This window comes from Gekko japonicus, unplaced genomic scaffold (assembly GCF_001447785.1).
Source record: "Gekko japonicus isolate JY-2015 unplaced genomic scaffold, Gekko_japonicus_V1.1 scaffold226, whole genome shotgun sequence".
Lineage (NCBI taxonomy): Eukaryota > Metazoa > Chordata > Lepidosauria > Squamata > Gekkonidae > Gekko > Gekko japonicus.
Genome location: NW_015169178.1, coordinates 1,752,634 through 1,772,267, shown reverse-complemented (window position 1 = coordinate 1,772,267; position 19,634 = coordinate 1,752,634). Strand labels below are relative to the sequence as shown.

The 19,634-nt window shown below is 43.5% G+C and overlaps 1 protein-coding gene across 1 annotated transcript in view; it reads left to right on the top strand.

Moving 5' to 3' along the window:
* The first annotated feature begins 244 nt into the window (after window positions 1–244).
* The window catches only part of MUSK (muscle, skeletal, receptor tyrosine kinase), a 64,659-nt gene continuing 45,269 nt past the window's right edge, over window positions 245–19,634 (top strand). The window contains exons 1-5 of the mRNA XM_015416046.1: window positions 245–434; window positions 5,505–5,631; window positions 6,856–7,007; window positions 8,127–8,254; window positions 8,610–8,751. Coding sequence (XP_015271532.1) covers window positions 356–434; window positions 5,505–5,631; window positions 6,856–7,007; window positions 8,127–8,254; window positions 8,610–8,751 — 628 coding nt within the window. The 5' untranslated portion in view covers window positions 245–355. The remainder of the gene's footprint in view (window positions 435–5,504; window positions 5,632–6,855; window positions 7,008–8,126; window positions 8,255–8,609; window positions 8,752–19,634) is intronic.

The window sequence follows — 19,634 nt, the reverse complement described above, 5'->3', positions numbered from 1 at the left end:
GCTTGGTGTGAGGCAAAGGCCTAACACCTCATGCTGTACCGGGTCAAGCTATTATTTTAGAAAGGCATCAAGGCATTGTGCTCCTCACTGTTTGCTTAAAAGGAATGCTCAGGGGATTTGCATTCTCTTGTTTCATGAGCCCCACGTTTTGATACTGACCTAAGTGGAAGCGCACCAGCTGGTCGTGTCCATCACTGCAGCCAAGTCGAAGAATTCCTGATTATACTTAGAACCTACAGAGTCAGTGGCTGAGAAGAAACTTTGCAATGATCCACGCTTTAAAATGAAACAGCAAAGGAATATGCCTGTCTTGGATTAAAGAAGGCGCATCCCTCTCCCCCCCTGTGGAGTAATCATGAAAACTTCGCTAAACATTCCACTTGTACATTTCTTCACCCTGGCAGCCTTCAGCTTGACTGAGAAACTCCCCAAAGGTAAACGGTTTGCATCTTTTCTTTGCTTCGTCATTGGCTCAGGACTTTGTGTTTCTTTTTCATATGGGACACCTCATAGAGACATGTATGAATGAACTGTTTTCTCCTACAACTGCCTCTGTAATTGCGTCTGAAGAATAAGTACAGATAAATCTTGTTCCTTTTGTATTTGCAAATAGTTGTAAGCTGTGCTGTGATGAGTAAGGAATTTTTGGGACGGCTCTGTGAGAGGGAAGTGTGTTTATCATACCAAAGGCAAATGCTAAGATGGGAACAGCTGTACTATACCACTAGCAGAGTATGTTTTAGGCTGCCATCCCATTCACATTTTACTGGGGAATGTTCCATTGAGCTCAGAGGGAATTACTTTCCTGTAAACATACATAGGACTGCATGGGTTGAACACTCCGAGATTAACCTATTTGTCCCCATTTGTCTGTGTACAATGTATAGACAGCCATACAAATATTCATTGCAGCCCAGTGTGCAATTAAAGGGGTATTTCCAATTTATATCAGTGAGACCTGTAAATGCATTATATATTATAAACCATTTATGTATTGACAGATTTACCACACACAGACAAATATATAGACATGATACCAGAATTGTGATAGTATGGATGGCTTTTCTATGGTTATTCCCCTGGACTTTTTTAGAAAATGAAAACCAGCGGTGAGAGACTGAAATTGGTAGGGGAGGACTGGCAAGATAATAGGATACTTAAATCCCCCCCCCCTTCCTGCCATCTGCCCAGTCAAAATTACATCCCCTCGACAGCTTTCTCACCTGCAGGGGAAAAGATGCAGGGATCGCCTATCATTCTCCTGTAGACTGTAAAGCAGCTTGGTTGGAGGGGATTTCTTATCCGGAGAAGAACTTTGGAGCCGTAATGCGCACATTGTCTCTGGCTCCAACCTGGTGGAACTCACTGCCAAATAACATCCGTGCCCAGTGGGACCTGTTACAGTTCCGTAAGGCAGAGATGTTCCACCAGGCATTTGGTTGAGGACAGCGAGGCTTGCATCCTTCTGGCACTTCCATCCACTCCTGCCCCCACCTCTGTGAGGCAGTGGCACTGGTAAAATTTCACCATCTTTTTAGGTCATTTACTGCATTTTTATTGGTTTTTAAATTTTAATCCTGTACGATGTATTATTATGTTGTAAATAGCCATGCTCTGGTGGGGGAGAGTGGTTAGAATCAAATAAATAAACAAACAAACAAATCAAATATAATTTTGAGAAATGACATGAAGGGAAGACTCATCCTGTCACTCTTCTGCTGTTGATTGCAACCTCCAAAGTTGTTTTTCAGTCTAAAAGAAGTTGGGAGAAGAAGAGAAACACACAACTGTGTGAAATGGCTAGCTTGGCTGTAGGCTATTGGTTCTGCTTATAGTTTTTACAGTTCAGCATTGGATACTTATTTTTTCATGTGCAAAACTGGGGTGAGAGAGGAAGAATTCCTCTTTACAAAAACATTCAGATGATTTGGTGAATTAAAATGCCAACATTAGGAAGATATTGGGAATGGGAAGGCTGATGTCAGTAGTTTAGCCAATGAAAAAGGCTCAGTTGCAAGTACAATGCATTAATTCCTAGCCACATATTTATTATTTTAAATACATTTCTCCCCCATATTTCAGTGTGCAAACCTTTCAAGGCATCTAACAAAAACATAAGATTTACTAATACTGTGAAGTCAGGAAAATTAATTTGTTATATGGAAATCGCAGTAAGAAACTGTAGGGCAAAAAGAAACCAGTCATTAAAAAGATCAGAACATTATCTTGAAGTGATGCCAAAAGGACAATAAAATAGGTCTCAGTTGAGCGTGCCCGGAAAATGCTGGCAGCCACCAAAGAAAAAGCCCTGTCTTGGGTAACTATGTGCCTTCTGAAGTCTGGGGTGGGGGAGCTGATCAGGGGTTCTGAAAATGATCTTAAGTAAGTTGATGTGCCCACAAAAGTGTATACCAGAGAAAGCTAACAAAACCCCAAACCCAACAACTAAGGTTTGTAAATCCTCATGTGTCATGGCAGAGTATGGCTTGGATAGATATCCAGAGAAGAACTTTGGAGCTGCAATGCTCACATTGTATGGACGGTCAGAGCTAACCAATAGCTAGAGTCCATGTTCCAAGTGAAGGAATACTAATTTTGGCAACACCCATGAGTTGTTTTCTAGCTCTCTAGCTGGGAAAAGTCACCCAGTCTTTTGCAATAATGTCCATTTTGTGATTTATGTATGGGTAGGACTGGGCTTTTGCATTCTGAGAAGGTCGGGTGTGTGTGTTCCTTACCACTCACAGCATTCCCAAGGTGAGCTGCAGAGAAAGCATAAAACACACATGAGGGACATACTCTGAACAAACTGTTCATAAATGTGTTTTGATGCCAAGAGCAGCATGGAGAGGGAAAAGAAATCCTAGGAGATGTCCTTTCACTCTCCATCAAGCGTTGCTTTATGATGAGAGTATTTAAGTATTTAACATTCTTCAGTGTAATGTTGAGACACTGAACAATTTAGAATGACATTGGTAATGTATATACAGGTTTCCAGAGAAAGGAGAAATCAGAACCGCATGACATGATTTTTCTTCAAGTTGCTTATTTTTAAGCTGGTTTTATCTCTATGCTGTTTAATTGTTTGATGCTAGTTTTAGATTGTTTTGTGAGGAATTTGATTTATTTGCTGATCGATACTCCACATTTCTGTGTGGAGCCGTACTCAAGGTAGTTTATGCTATCAAAGTTATTTTATTAATTTATTCCTTCAAAACATATAGATGCAGCAATGCCCAGCATATTGCTTTCACGGTAGCTGCCAAAAATGGGATAACAGAAAAGAAGACCTGTTGTTAACCTCTGTGGTCATTTTTAAAATATGCCTTGAGCCTCAGTGAGAATGGTGAACTATAAATAATAAATACTGGAGGTCCCAATATACAAGCTTTGTAAATAGGGAAATAATAATAATAATGGGGTTTAAACTGCAGGCATTTTCTTGGGTCAGGATTTTATTGTGTTTTGTATGTTTTTAATCCTGGAATTATAAACTGCCTTAAACCACAAGAGAAAGGTGGATCATAAATATTTTAATAAACTTCAGTTGATGCAAAATCAGGCCTCCTTTTGGCTGTAGCACACCAATTTGAGTATATTCCTGCATTGCTCCTAGAGGAAATTATCAGGAGACAAACTGAAAGAAACTATAATTTCAGAGCAACTCCCCAGACCCTCTAATCACCTTTTATCCTTTACAAGTAGAACTCAAAATACAAATATGCTGCAGTCACACACACGAAATAATCCACTTTGAATCCACTTTCAGTGTACTTTCCAGCTGGATTTTACTGTGTGAACTTGCAAAATCCAGTTGGAAAGTGCATTGAAAGTGGATTATTTAGTGTGTGTGGCCACAGCCATAAGAACATAAGAACATAAGAACATAAGAGACGCCAATGTTGGATCAGGCCAAAGGCCCATCCAGTCCAACACTCTGTGTCACACAGTGGCCAGAAATACCAGTGCCATCAGGAGGTCCAGCAGTGGGGCCAGGACATTAGAAGCCCTCCCACTGTTGACCCCCCCCCAAGCACCAAGAAGACAGAGCATCACTTGCCCCAGAGCCCCTAGCTATACCTTGTGGCTAATAGCCACTGATGGACCTCTGCTCCATATGCTTATCTAATTCCCTTTTGAAGCCGTCCATGCTTGTAGCACCCACCACTTCCTGTGGCAGTGAATTCCATGTGTTAATCACTCTTTGGGTGAAGAAGTACTTCCTTTTATCCGTTCTAACCCGACCGCTCTGCAGTTTCATGGAGTGCCCACGAGTTCTTGTATTGTGAGAAAGGGAGAAAAGTACCTCTTTCTTTACCTGCTCTTTCCCATGCATAATCTTATAAACCTCGATCATGTCACCCCTCAGTCGTCTTTTCTCCAAGCTAAAGAGCCCTAAGCGCTTTAACCTTTCCTCATAGGGAAAGTGTTCCCATAGGGAAAGCCATTGAGTTTCTTCAACAACAAAGGATAGATAATTAACGTAGAATACATGTGTGGTGTTCTCTGCTTGGTAAATAATGCAGGAATTCTTTGTTGTATAGTTAACAATACTTCAGTATTAACCAGAGAGCCTTTCTGTTTGCTTTCTTCAAACTCATCTGCCTGATAATCACAGCCCTTTCTTAGTTTGGTTGTGAAAGGAAGAAACTCTGAAATGAAGGAGAAGAAACTTAGACCTGTATCTTCACAACACGTATCTGAAAACTCAGACTTAGGCTACACAGTTTGAGGGTGGAACAACAGATTCTGTCTCCCTGATTCTGTCTCCCAGATTCTGTCTGTGACCTTTTCCATACAGGTTTTATTCCTCCAGGTTCAATGACATTAGGAAGCCTTTTTCCCCCTGCTTCCCCACAGCATCTTGGTTCGTGCATCTCTAGGGTTTTCCTTGGCTTCCCTTTGATTTTTCCCAAACCTGCTTTGTTGCAAAGTTTTTGGAAGGTGTTAGTGCTGGACACTGTGAACGTAGCTCTCTAGGAATTTTCCCTATCACTGTGGTCTCAAAATTGGGGAAATTCCAAGAATGCTGCTGATGCAGTGATGGGTAATCTCCCAGAAGTGATGTCACTGTGTCAGTTGCACTCCACCCCCTCACGATTCCCCTCCTCTAAAGCTCCTGGGGGTTGCTGGTATGGGGCTGGAAACCCACAGATGGCCACAAGAAGCTAGGAGTTCTTGGTCTGTAGTACCCTTTTTGTAGAACGCTGTACTGTGAGAGGTCTGCATTTACTGTTTCTTAGGAAAGCTGTACATGCTTTCCTGTTTCAGAGGGCTTTTCTATCAGTTGGATGAGATTTTTACAGTATCAACATGATAGCATTATGCTTTTACTTCTGGTTGCTTCTGAATCGTGATTGTTATATGTTAATTATAATTGATTCTGACTTTAAAATTACTGTTAGCAGCAATGGAGGGAGGCTTATGAGGCATTGGTTTAATTAGGCTCATGTTTCTTTCATTAACAGTCATTTGCTCAAGCCATTTCATTTTCTGTTCTGCAGCACCTATTATATCTGCTGCTCTTGAAACAGTAGATGCTCTGGTTGAAGAGGTAGCCACTTTTGTGTGTGTGGTAGAGGCTTATCCCCAGGCAGAAGTTACCTGGACCCGCAATAACATTCCTATCAGGTAAGAATTGCATGCACGAAGAGCCACGGCCCCTCCCCATACATACAATAACATCCAAGTTTTTGGTCATTGATTGATACATCACCATGGCAGTCCTTATACCATAAATGTAGAATGTTATAGGGCCACAACACACATTTTTAAAGACGTACATGCAATACATTTTACATGTATGGCTAGAACCCATACAGTAAATGAATTTGCCAGCACATGTGTCCTACAGGTATATTTTTGGGCTACTGAATGCCTGATGGCAAACCTGGGTTTTCACCCTGTAACATGGGGGATGGTCCTAAAGTAGGGTTACAAACGCTGGGTTGGGAAATTCCTAGAGATCTGGGATTGGAGCCTAGAGAGGGTAGGGTTTGGGGAGGGACCTCAGCACCCTCCAAAGCAGCCATTTTCTTTAGGTAATCAAATATAATTCCAGGAGATCTCCAGGCCCCACCTGGAGGCTGGCAATCATATCCTGAAGGTTATTCTGTAAATCGTTTTGTGAAATCAGTATATGGATGTTAAGTTTTCCTGCCCTGACAATTAGTGCCAGATTAGTTTTGTCTGCATTTTAACTAAGCTAGGGCACTCTACAATTAAAAAAATAACAATCTTTTCTGATTACTCAGTTGTTGCTCCATTAGCCTATCATTTACGCATGTGTATTAAGCATGTGTATTAAGTCTTCTCAATTGAAATCAATGGGATTTGAATATGCAAAGTTTTGGCTTCTGTTTGGATAAACTGTGCCCATTGGTTTTTGAGAGTGATAATGCTAAACTGAACAGAACTTGGGAATATCCATGAAGATTCCATGCAGTTTCTTTGCAGACATGGAATGTGGTGGTGCTTCAGATCAGCAGTGGTGGGAAGAATTTCTCAACCTCCCCCCCCCACTGCAATTTGCGTTGTAGGGGAAAACACACTGGTTCTCCGCGAATTGCTTCCCCCCACCTCATGCAGCTGCATTTAGCCTTTGAAAAAAAGCCAAGGAATATCTTAAATATGGATCTCCTGGATAACATCTATTTTGGCCCTCAGGGTCAGGTCAGGATGATTCTAAAATTAAGCAGAATAAAACCCCGCATGTCCACATAACTGGTTAGGTACTAGTTTGCACCCATAAGTAAACTAATTGAGATTGCCAATAATCATACCCGGCTAGTTTTTCATTATCTGAGTTGAACAAGTTCAGGTTTACTCTTGTAAAGAATGTTAATACATCTCCAGGCCCTTTGACACGCGATACAGCATACGTGAAAATGGGCAGCTTCTCACCATTCTGAGTGTGGAGGACAGTGATGACGGAGTATACTGCTGCACTGCAAACAATGGAGTAGGAGTACCAGCAGAAAGCTGTGGAGCACTGCAGGTGAAAATGAGTAAGTATAAGCCTATTGCGCTGATCTGGGCCTAACCAGGCAAGACATTTTGCACATGGATGCTTACAGGTAGCAGTTTGGTGTAGTGGTTAAGTGTGCGGACTCTAATCTGGGAGAACCGGGTTTGATTCCCCACTCCTCCACTTGCACCTGCTGATGTGATTCTTCTTCTTTTCTTCTTCTTTTCTTCTTTTCTTCTTCTTTTCTTCTTTTCTTCTTCTTTTCTTCTTTTCTTCTTCTTTTCTTCTTTTCTTCTTCTTTTCTTCTTTTCTTCTTCTTTTCTTCTTTTCTTCTTCTTTTCTTCTTTTCTTCTTCTTTTCTTCTTTTCTTCTTCTTTTCTTCTTTTCTTCTTCTTTTCTTCTTTTCTTCTTCTTTTCTTCTTCTTCTTTTCTTCTTCTTCTTCTGCTGGGGGCGGATGCAGACTTAATTGGCAGTTTCCAACAATTGCCTCTTCCTTCTGCAGACACCCCCCCCCCCCGGTGTTGTTCCTCAGGATCTCCTCTCTTCCAGGAGCACCATTTTGCAGAGATTGGTGGACTGCTCTGGGAGAGGAGAAGTAGGAAAACATTGTCCCACTAATGGAAAATTTAGTCTGGATCCAACCCACGGTTTAGGATTACAGCCTCACTTGCATCTCGTCCCAGCGGATTATTTCCTTGCTGGATCCTGCTATCTTTTGTGTATGTGTGTGTGTGTGCAGTTCAAACCTTCCCAAACTGTCCCCTGCACATATGGCTGGAGCAGGGATGGATATATTTGATTGCTAATTCTAGGCCTTCCACATGTTGCAGTTAGTACACATGGAACCCCAGAAAGGGGGAAACGAGGCCCTTTCCGTGGCCATTTTGGGTCAAGAAAATAGTGTGCTGCCCTCATGAGCAGAAACCAGCTCCTTGATGCTACATGTACCACAAGTCGGTTCAGGGAACCCCTGACTCAATTTGGGTTACACATAATGTTCAGCAAAGCCCTGAGAATGACTGCTTCTGTATGTAGATCCTTTCTGAGCCATAGGAAGATGAAAAATAATTGAAGTACGTTTATTTGTGATATGTTAGTCATCTTGCTTTTGGATGTGTGGTTATCATCTCGATTTCATTTTGGCCTTTTAAATTTTAGAACCCAGAATAACTCGCCCACCTTCCAATGTAAAGATAATTGAAGGTTTAAAGGCAGTTTTTCCATGTACCACTATGGGGAATCCCAAGCCTTCTGTGTCATGGATCAAAGGAGAAAATGTTATAAAGGTGAGTAGATGATAGCATTTATATATAAAAACAAGCATCCCATTGCATCCTTTTGTGGGGGAGCATCTGTGTCTCAGTGGGAGAGCATCTGCTTTGCATGCAGAAGATCCTGGGTTCAGTCCCTGGTACCTTCAATTAAAAGGCTTCCACCTGAGACCTCGGAGAGCCTTTGCCAATCTGAGTACACAGTACTGGCCCTGATAGACAGATCATCTGATTCTGTGTTAGGGAGCTTTGGGTGTTCATGTGGGGTTGGTTTAGTGGAGCTGCTGGATGCAAAAGGCCTAGGTTGGCTCATATGCATCCTTACAGATGTTCTATCCCTTCTCACTCTGATCCCTCTCATTTGTGGCAGGAAAATACCCGGATTGCCATTCTTGATTCAGGAAGTTTACGGATTCATAATGTTCAAAGAGAAGATGTTGGTCACTATCGATGTGTGGCAAAGAACAGCCTTGGAACAGCCTATTCGAAACCTGTAACTCTGGAAGTGGAAGGTGAGTGAGCAATAGGGATGGGCACAAACCTGCTCAAGAACTAAAGTCTGTGATGAATTTTGGCTGGTTCGAGGTTTGTGAACTAATGTTCATGGCAGGTCAACCAGCATGAACTTTCCACAAACTTTCAAGCAGTCCATGGAGGTTCCTGCAGGATAGTGAATGGATACACTTCCAGACAGTCTCAGCTCAAACAAAATGTTTACCAAATTTCAAAGCAACAGGAGGGATGGAATTCTCCAGCCTTGGGAACACGGTTGTCAGTTTCAAACTAGTCATGTCAGTTTCAAGAGGGTTCCCCCCCCTCCCTGGTGTTCCTTTTTGTTCACTTCCCATTTTCTTGCACAGGGCTTGCAAAATCCCACCCCCTTGCTTGTATTTGTGACTCTGCTTTGAGATCAGTCCTTTTAAGCTTGCAGTGCCAGTGGCACTGGGTTCTGCTGGACACTCTGTGATTGCACTTGTACTACTGGGCACACTGTACATTGTACTGGTTCTGCTAGGTTTCAAAATGCTCCCCTTGCTTGGATTGTGATTGAGCTGGCATTGCCACATTGTCACTGGGTTCTGCTGGGCACTAATATATTGTACTGGTTTTGGTGGGCTTCCAACCACCACCTTTTGCTTGGAGTGTGATTCTGTGCTTTGGATCAGTCCTGTTGAGCTGGCCTTACCATATTGGCACTGGGTTCTGCTGGGCACTCTGTGATTGCACTGGTACTGCTGGGTACTCTGTACATTGTACTGGTTCTGCTGGGCTTGCAAAATGCTCCCCCTTGATTGGATTGTGATTGAGCTGGCATCACCACATTGACACTGGGTTCTGCTGGGCACTCTGTGATTGCACTGGTACTGCTGGGTACTCTGTACATTGTACTGGTTCTGCTGGGCTTGCAAAATGCTCCCCCTTGATTGGATTGTGATTGAGCTGGCATCACCACATTGACACTGGGTTCTGCTGGGCACTCTGTGATTGCACTGGTACTGCTGGGTACTCTGTACATTGTACTGGTTCTGCTGGGCTTGCAAAATGCTCCCCCTTGATTGGATTGTGATTGAGCTGGCATCACCACATTGACACTGGGTTCTGCTGGGCACTAGTACATTTTACACTGCCGAATACCTTAGTCCTATTGGATTTGCACTGCCAAAGTGGTACTGGTTCTGCTGGGCTTGCAAAAATACCCCTCACCTTCAGTTTCTACTGCAGAAACTCTCTGGTTTGATCTTAGTTGTGTTGGGTTTGCACTGCCACAGAAGCACTGTTTCTGCTAGGCTTGCAAAAATGCCCCTCCCCCACCTTCAGTTTCTGCTGCAGAGATTCTCTGGTTTGACCTTAGTCCTATTGGGTTTGCACTGCTCACACCATGCCTGTCCCTTCTTCTTTGCCATTAGCTGTGATCACAGGAATGCTGTCTCAGTTATACGAAGAAGAAAAAAGGAAAAAAGGGTAACATAAAATCTCATTTAACTGATAAACTATCTTCCAGGGACATTAACTTCTAGACATTCTGAAACTTAAAGTGCCCATTGTACCATCCACTCACCTTACTAAGTGCCCAACTTTATCCTCCTTATTATTTCATTTTATTTATGTTACAAGATGTACACCAAACCGTTCTGCCCTCATAAGGGCCGCCAAGGCAGCTATCAAATTAAAACGTCCATAATAAAATCACACCTTTTAAAAAACACACACACATCAAAAATAGCATCATTAAAATAATTAAAACCATAGGTAAAATACATACAAAAACATAAACACACCAATTAAAACATTGGGCAGGAAGGAGGGATCACTGAAGAAATGCCAAATGAAACAAAAAAGGTCTTCACCTGCTGGCTGCCGCTGCTGCTGGAAAGTGCCGTCAAGTTGCAGCTGACTTACGGTGACCCTGTCGGGTTTTCAAGGCAAGAGACATTCAGAGGTGGTTTCCAATTGCCTGCCTCTGTGAAGCAACCCTGGCCTTCCTCGCTGGTCTCCCATCCAAATATTAACCAGGGCCAACCCCGCTTAGCTCTGAGATCTGACGAGATCCGGATAGCCTGGGACATCATGGCAAAAGCAGAGGATGGATGATCCACTTCTCTTGGACAGCTTTCCATACCAGCCCACCCCTTTAGCTTTTTTGTCTATTCATTCTCACCTGCCCACAATAACATCACTTTCAGGTCCTTCCTCTCCCTCTCCTCTATATGTCTCTTATAGACCTTCTATCGGTATCATTACATGTTATCTCTCTGTGTTCTGTAGGTTCCTTGCATAATTACAGGGCTAAATAACTAAATATTAAATTGTAACAATGACAGCCAAACAAGTAGCAATTACATATTGTGGCATCCATTTTCCACTTTAAATCACAATTAGCCCCCCCCCACCCACCCCAATCGATATATGATTGAAGCAGTTTCACATATCCAGAGCCAGGTTCACTGCCATGACCTTAGAGTTCTTCAGAACCTAGGATTCAGCCATCTACCCGTATGTCCCCATGTGCCAGCTCATAGATTGCCACCTACTGGCTGTTTCCCTGTTTAAGGTAGCTGGATGAGTATCGACTGAAGTCTGTCCTTTTTCTATTATAGCTCCCACCCTACGGAATGGGCTGCCTAAGGAGATGAAGGGCTGTCATCTCAAGAAATTTGTAGGAGATGCTGCAAGGCCATTTTATTTGCTAGGGCTTTTTTTTGGAGTATTTTGTGTAAGCCGCCCTGTTTGTGTAAGCCACTCTGAGCTGGCCTCAGCAGGGAGGGTGCATTTTGTGTATGTGCGTGTTTGCACATGCGTATGCCTGGAAATCATGGTGACCTCTGGTGACTCCTACAGGGGCATGGAGGACATTCAGAGAGGTGGCTTGATAGCCTGCCTTTGCCTCCTGGATTCTTGCAGGCCCAGCCCTGCTGAGCTTCTGAGATCTGACAAGATTGGGCTTGCCTGGGCTTTCCAGGTCAGGGCTATTTGCTAGGGCTTTGATGGGTATAGGCCGCAGACCATTTTTGTTGGGGGGAGGGTCATTTGGAGTGTTATTGTCTCTTATAGATTTGTAAACACCATGGGGAATGGTCGGGGTATAAAAATAAATAAATCAGTCAATCAATTATGAGGTACTATATATTCATGGGTGTACCTGAGTGCACACAGGAGCATTTTTCAATGGTAGGAGAGTGAACTGTGTCTGTTGATGATATGATCACTGATTAATTTTATATAAGTGGACCTGAGAGTTTCATTGTTAGCCTCAGTGAACCAAATGGGTGAAATAAGAAATAAGAAAGACCATCAGCTATATTCAGAAAGGATTCAGTCGCCTGAAGACAAATGGAGATTCCACAGAAGCATCTTCTAATGAAAGGAAAGAAAGGACAGGAAAGGAAAGGAAAGAAAAGAAATGAGCTTCCCAGAGTCAGTAGGGAATTGTGGAGGAAGGAGGAGAGTGTGGTATCACTAACCATTCATCTTTTGCTGCGGATAACCATGCTTGATAATCTGGAATGGCAGGCAAGGCAGGAAACAAACATATCCTTCCAAAAAAGCAGAAAGTCTGTGAGCAATTTCAGTACTGTCTCTTGGAAGGCTTTACATATATTTTTATCATGTCCTATTCAACTGGGGCTCCTTGGATTTGGGGCTCCTATGCCAAATGCAGTATATGATGTTTACAAAAAACAAGAGTAGGACTGGAGAAAAGAGAGTGAGAAAGGATACGGATAGGGAAGAAAGTCGATGGAGCCAGTCTGGTGTAGAGGTTAGAGTGCTGGACAAGCAGCTGAGAGACCCAGTTCAAATCCCCACTTGCCATGAAACTAGGCTTCTCATTTCCCCATGGGGGGCAGGGGTTTGCCCACTTTAGGGCCCCCCAATCTGGCTGGTGGGGGAACCCCACCCCCAAGGTGCCGGGACTCTGCCATAGAGTTTCTAAAAACTCTACGGTACCATAGAGTTTCTGGCCAAATGCTAGAGCATCCCCCTGGCATGATGCCTAGCGTGATGATGCACTTCTGGATGCGCATAATGCATGCGCCAGAAGATCCCATAAAGGAAGCTCCCCCCCCCCCCCCCGCAGGCAGGGACCTGGCAACCCTACATGAAACTTGCTAGGTGAGTTTGGGCCAACCACTCTCTCTCAGCCTAGCCAACCTCACAGAGTTGCTATGAGAATAAAAGGGGGGAGAGAGAGAACAATGTTATGCTATCCTGAACTTCTTGCAGGAAGGATGGGATAAAAGCAAACTGGATAAAAGTATCTGCAAGAGAATGAAGGCATTTGAAAGTCAAAAGAAAAATATTTAGATACAATATTGGAAGAATATACTAGACTGAGCAAACAGGCAGACCGTTTAACTGGCTTCACTGTGGTGGTATTCATGAGCTGCCAGTACCTGATCTTCATAATGTGATAAAACAGAGGCATCCAAAATATTTAGGCTCCTTTCTATTGTTTCTTCTTGCTGCCCAAGTTTTGTCTCTGTACCACAGCAAATACTTCCTTGTATATCTCCTGTGAAACTCTAGCAAAGTAGATTCATCGTGGAATGAAACTCTGCAAGGTTTGAGTTGGCAGTTGCAAACTGCCAAAGCATCCATGCTTATGAATACACAGCTCCAGTTGAAAGCTGTGTCTTACCATAGTTAAGCATTGCCCTTAGATTTGATCACAATAGTGACTAGTCTGTGTTTTTCAACAATATCCTGCATGTGCAGGATATTTGTTAGTAGTTAGAATATTCATATGTTTTCTCCATTTCTTTGTTGTGCAGCTCTTAATGAGACAAATGCAACAGATGGAGGTATGTGTGCTATGCTTTAGTGACTGTAGCATTAATGTAGTCAATATTCTAAGTCTACTTGGCTGATGGTACTAACAAAGGTCAATGAAATGGATGGAGGATTAGGAAATAAGTGAAAGTTGACAACAGGGGTACTGCAAGCAACGGTATACTCAGCAGAAGCCTGTTAGTTCACAAATTCATTCTGTGTATTCTGTGTAGTGTACTGTCAGCATAACCCTATGCTGAATTGCATTCCCTTTTATCCAAAGTCTGAATGGTCTGGATAAATGAGTTTAATGTACTAGTAAACATCACCTCTTTGGCAGTTTTGAGAACAGTCCATTTACACATTTCTTTTGCATATTTATTTATGTACTTACACATTTTTATCCTGCTTTTTCTTTTACAAAGCAAGAGCCAATATATATACTTTTAACAGTTTGATCTCATTATATCTGAATCTGAATAATTACTTTTGATAGCCAGTGAAGCTAGGAATAAGATCCTATCTATACAGTTAATACAGATCTGTAAAAATACAACTTTAACTGCATGATTAAGTGCATGTCCTAAGGAGAGACAATGAGGTACGGAGGTGGGTACACCTAGCAGTTGCACTCTTAGAACCTCAATGAAATCAAATGGATTGTGCAAGCACTGATATAGCATTTTCTAAAAGTGGAAAGGGCAAATCCCTGGTTCCAGTGAAGTTACTGGCCACAGTCCCATAGGCAGTAACTAAGCTTTGTTTTCTTCTTGAAACTAAATGCATTCCAGATGTAGGCCAAGTGACGTCAATGGGATTACCTCAAGGGTGAGACCACTGAAGATCAATATACAAAGCTGGCCAAAAAAATAACAGTAGCAGCAAATCCCACAATGTAAATACACTTACATCTAACATTTTGATATAGGTATATTTGAACCTGCATAATGCTTATTGATGGTCAGGGAAGATATGGTCATTAGAATAAGAGTATATCTATACAATTAAAAATGTTTAAAATACAATTTTATCTGCCATAGTTTTCTGCAGAGAATCCTGGAAACTGTAGTATGGTGAAAATATGGTGAGCCCATTAGTGCAATCCTATGTAGAACTATGCCCTGACCTGGATAGCCCAGGCTAGCCCAATGTTGTGAGATCTCAGAAGTTAAGCAGGGTCAGCCCTGATTGGTATTTGGATGGGAGACCAATAAGGAGTACCAGGGTCACTATGTAGAGGCAGGCAGGCAATGACAAACCACCTCTGAACGTCTCTTGCCTTGAAAACCCTATGGGGTCACCATCAATGTTCCCTCTAAGCTGTGGAGTCTGGTGAGCAAGAATTCAACTCTGTGAGCTACTGGCATTAAGGTTGTGAGCGAGCGATTTGGCTGCTGCATCAATTAGTTTGCTCTGGAGCTGTCCTTCCTGAGCGAAGACAAAAATGTGTGAGCCGGAGGCTAAAAAACTGTGAGCTAGCTCACACTAACTCAGTTTAGAGGGAACACTGGCCACCATATTTTGGCTGTGACTTGATGTAAAAACAAAGTAGAGTTGTAACCTTCTGTGGTCATTGAGATAAATGGGCTTTAAAGGGCTAACTTTCTTTAGGACTGCAGGGTTAGGCTCCCTCACCAAACATGTCTGTAGTTCTGGGAGGAAGATTAGTATTTTATAACAAACTGTGGTGGCTCAAGTGGTTAAGACGCTGAACTGCAGGCTGTGGAAGGTCAGTAGTTCGAGACCCGGGTGCCGCATGATGGAGTGAGCTCCCGTCTCTAGTTCCAGCTCCTGCCAACCTAGCAGTTCGAAAGCAAGAAATTGCCAGTAGATAAATGGGTACCACTTCGGTGGGAAGGTAACAGCGTCCCGTGCACCTTGGTGTTTAATCATGCCGGCCACATGACCACGGAAACGTCTTCAGACAGCGCTGGCTCTTCGGCTTTGAAACGGAGATGAGCACCGCAACCCTAGAGTCGGATTCGACTGGCTTTCGAGCAAGGGAACCTTTACCTTTACCTATAGGTCTGTACCATAGATAAACTTATCCTAAGTACATTTTGTATTTCAGTGAAAGGGAGAGGCTTGGGTATGTGTGGAGGTCCTTAAATTTTGTATTTCAGGGGAACAGGGAGGGAGAGTGAAAGGGAGAGGCGTGGGTACGTGTGGAGATCCTTAGTAAAATTCAAGGAACCTTTGGTATGTGAGATTAAATTGCTTGACGTTCATGTTAAGACTGTTACTTTTTCAATATAACAAGGCCATCTACTCTAGACAGTCACCCCACCAGCTCTCTTTGTTTTTAACCAAAGGAATGCATACTTTTTGTGTGCATAGCTAGACCTTAACTGTATATAAAACTAGCTATCCAGGGAGTACTACCAATGAGCTAGCCAGAAAAACAACAAATCCTGAAGGATTCCATGGAGTGCTGAACAAGAAGCGGAGGGAGAAAAGACTGTTCTCTTCCACCCTCCATGAATGGTGTGCCTAACTAAAGATATCTGGCATGGATGTCTAAGTTTGTCTACTATACCCATCTAAGTTGGCCATTCTCACAGCCTCTGGGAAGGTAATGATATATTTAAAAGCACAGAATGCAACCACACAGGCAAGCAGAACAAACTGCACAGATTTCCAATGTATTTGATCCTCTGTAAAGTGCAGGTTGTGCAACCAACCCTACAGATGTGTGCCTTTATCACTGATGGTGTCAGCGTTCTTTCAGTAGCAGATCACTGCTCAGATATAAAATCACATGCTTTGGTCCATCTGTTCTTTGGTTAAACATAGATGTTCCCAGTCTGTTGGAGCGTTTTTACTTCAGATAAGAAGAAATTCAGTTTGGGGTTGCTGCAGGAAAAAAACACAGTGTCTCATGAACAGTCAACTGATTCTGACATATTTTTATTGCATTTCCTGCTTGCGAGGTTTCAGTGTGCCACTTCCCCTTTACCGCCATCTCCCTCTAGAGTTCTGGGGGTCCCACTGTCAGAGGCACATCATGCACATGAGAGATCTCTGTGATTTGTGCTACTTGACAATGGAATTGTAAATAATATGAGGTCTGCATAATGTGGGGTGGGGTGGGGCCGGCGTGTTTCCTGCCCATCCTAAATGGGAGGCACCTAACAGCAAGTGGTTCGTAACAAGTACAGGTTCCAGGTGGCAAAAGAAGGCTCTGCAGTGTATATGATGAAATAGCGAGACCTGTTTTGTGTTTTTTTTCTTTTTAAAATCTATGATATCTTGAATTGTTTTTAATTATTCTGTAAATTATATTTATGTGTTTTAGAATCCTACTGTGATCCGCCCTGAGTCTGCTTGCGGGGAGGGTGGAATATAAATTGAAAAATAAATAAGACGAGGGAGCATTCGCAGAGGAGATGGATGACAGGCTGCCACTTTGGTGTAGTGTGATGGTTAAAGAGCGGCGGACTCTAATCTGAAGAACTGGGTTTGATTCCCCACTCCTCCACATGCAGCCTTGGGTTAGTCACAGTTCTCTCAGAGCTGTCTCTCAAGAGCAGTTCTCTCAGAGCTCTCTCAGCCCCACCTACCTCACAGGGTGTCTGTTGTGGGGAGAGGAAGGGAAAGGAGATTGTAAGCTGGTCTGAGACTCTGAGTGAAGGATGAGGTATAAATCCAATTTCTTCTTCTTCTCCTTCTCCTCCTCCTCCTCTCATGGGGCTTAACTCTGCTAGCTGCCCCAAGATCCATAGAGGTTGGCTGCTGCTGGAGGCTCTTCGGTTTCCCGCAGCTCCCAGTGTCTCTTGGCTATGTAGTCTTATTTGAGCAGCATTTTTCTTAGACGGAAACAGCAGACAATGGGCTTGTGTAGGCTCTTTTCCTCAGCAGCTACACTGGGTCCCCATTGCTGTCTGCACTTGCAGTAAGGGCTGCTGAAGCTAACCAGGCTGTTTAGGGTAAATGAAAGAGGATGACCTATAAGGAGGGAGAGCAGAGGCCTTGCAGTGTTCCCCATCAACTGTTAGCACCTCGATAGCAGACAGAGCAGGCACTACGGGAAGCTGTATTTTTATTTAAATTATTGTAAGTATGTATAAGTTGGCATATGCAAATCTTGCCCTCTTGGTGCAGTGGTTAAGTGCATGGTTAAGTGGGTGGACTCTAATCTGGAAGAACCGTGTTTGATTCCCCACTTCTCCACTTGCAGCTGTTGGATGACCTTGGGCAAGCCATAGTTCTATCAGAGCTGTTCTCTCAAGGTCAGTTCCAGAAAGAGCTCTCTCAGCCCCACCTACCTCACAGGGTGTCTGTTGTAGGGAGGGGAAGGGAAAGGAGTTTGTAAGCTGCTCTGTGACTCCAAGTGAAGGGCGAGATATAGATGCAATCTCTTTTCTTCTTCTTCTTTTTCTCCTTTGTCCTCTGGGGGCATCTATAGATGGTTACCTTCACCCAAAAACAAAGCAAGGCCATATCTTGTGTCTTCACTGAGAGCTAGCTGCAATTAAAAGATCAGAGTGCTGGCTGTATACTGTGGCATCACTGGGTAGACTAAAGTCTTCTTTTTTTACTTCCATCAAAAGCTTGCATGCCAGTACGTTGGTAAAACTATGGATTTTGGTACTTCACTCGAGCAGTCTGAACCCCCAGACTCAATAGCAGAGTTTGGCACTGTGGCCTTCTTGTAGCTGGTTCACAGACGCTACGGTCAGACGACAAGCTTGGTGAGTCTGATCGTGCCTCCACTTTAATTCGGTGTGTCTTGTGCCAGGAAATATCGATCACACATCCCCCAGTAACTGGCTGGGGTGCCCAATCACCCTGTTGCTGGCTGTCCAGACTTGGCTGCATTTGTTCCTGAAGGGAGTCCCATACCCACATGTGCATATGTGTGCAGTTTTCTGGTTGGCAGGGACTCCCAAGCTGGCCGCGTACAAATGCTTATGCACACGTTGCTTACTGTGTGAAAAAAATGGTGGCTGTGAACTGGAAGCTCCAGGCTTCCCCAAACAGCTTGGCCATGCAATGAAATGATCAGACGTCCAGGACTGTGGAGTGCTCTCGTTAACATTGGCCTTTCCCCGGTATCTGTCCAATGCACTTGGGAGATGGATTCGAACGGGAGCCCAATGACTGGGGGCCAGGAGCCAGATGTCACAGTCTGATCCACAAGGGAACCACAAGGGAAGTGGATAAAACCTGCCTTTCTGGCCGCAGCCAGAGTGTTCTCCCTCGGAGTAGGCCTCAGGATCCCTGAGATTCTTGCATCTATAGTAAGCCCACTTTGTGCCTTTCACCCAATGCCAGACATTCTTTCAGACTGTAGAGAAGTGTCATAAAAATTGGCACGGCTTGGTAGGTCTATACAGACACATATACACACACATACACTGATTAAGGTGCCCCTCAGTAAACAGCTGTCTGATCCCAGCAAAGCAGGGGTGTGGTAAGATTTTTCCTAAACGCTTGGCAAGACAATACAGATGATCAGTTTACCAAACAGTTACATACACACCATAGTAAGTTACTATTTGGGGAAGGGTTGTCTGTATTCAATTCCTATCATTACAATCCCTGGAACAGAAGCAGCATGGAACTAGTGTGAATCATTCTCACACTCAGAAGCCTGTCTGTAATGTAATGTAATGTCCTGAACCGTAATCTCTCTGGGCAAAGGCGATCACCTCAGTTTTCTGTCCTATGCTTGACACACATTAAAACAAGAGGTGTTCCATAACTTCTGTATGTTCCCAGTTTTGAAGAAGACAGAGAAGAAGAGGTGGAGGAGGAGATTGGATTTATATCCTGCTCTTCACTACCTGAAGGAGTCTCAGAGCAGTTCACAATCCCTCCCCCTCCCCCTCCCCACAACAGACACCCTGTGAGGTAGGTGGGGCTGAGAGAGCTCACTTGAGAACTGCCCTTGAGAGAGCAGCTCTGAAAGGACTTATGACTGACCCAAGGTCACACCAGCAGCTGCATGTGGAGAAGTGGGGAATCAAACCTGGTTCTCCCAGATTAGAGTCCGCACTCGTAACCACTACACCAAACTGGGTCTTTTGGGATTGGGATGTTTTTCTTTTGAGGTTTCTGTAATATAACTCAGATTAGTATTCCTTCTGCAGTTAAATTTTGAGGCAACTGCTTAGGAATACTTCAG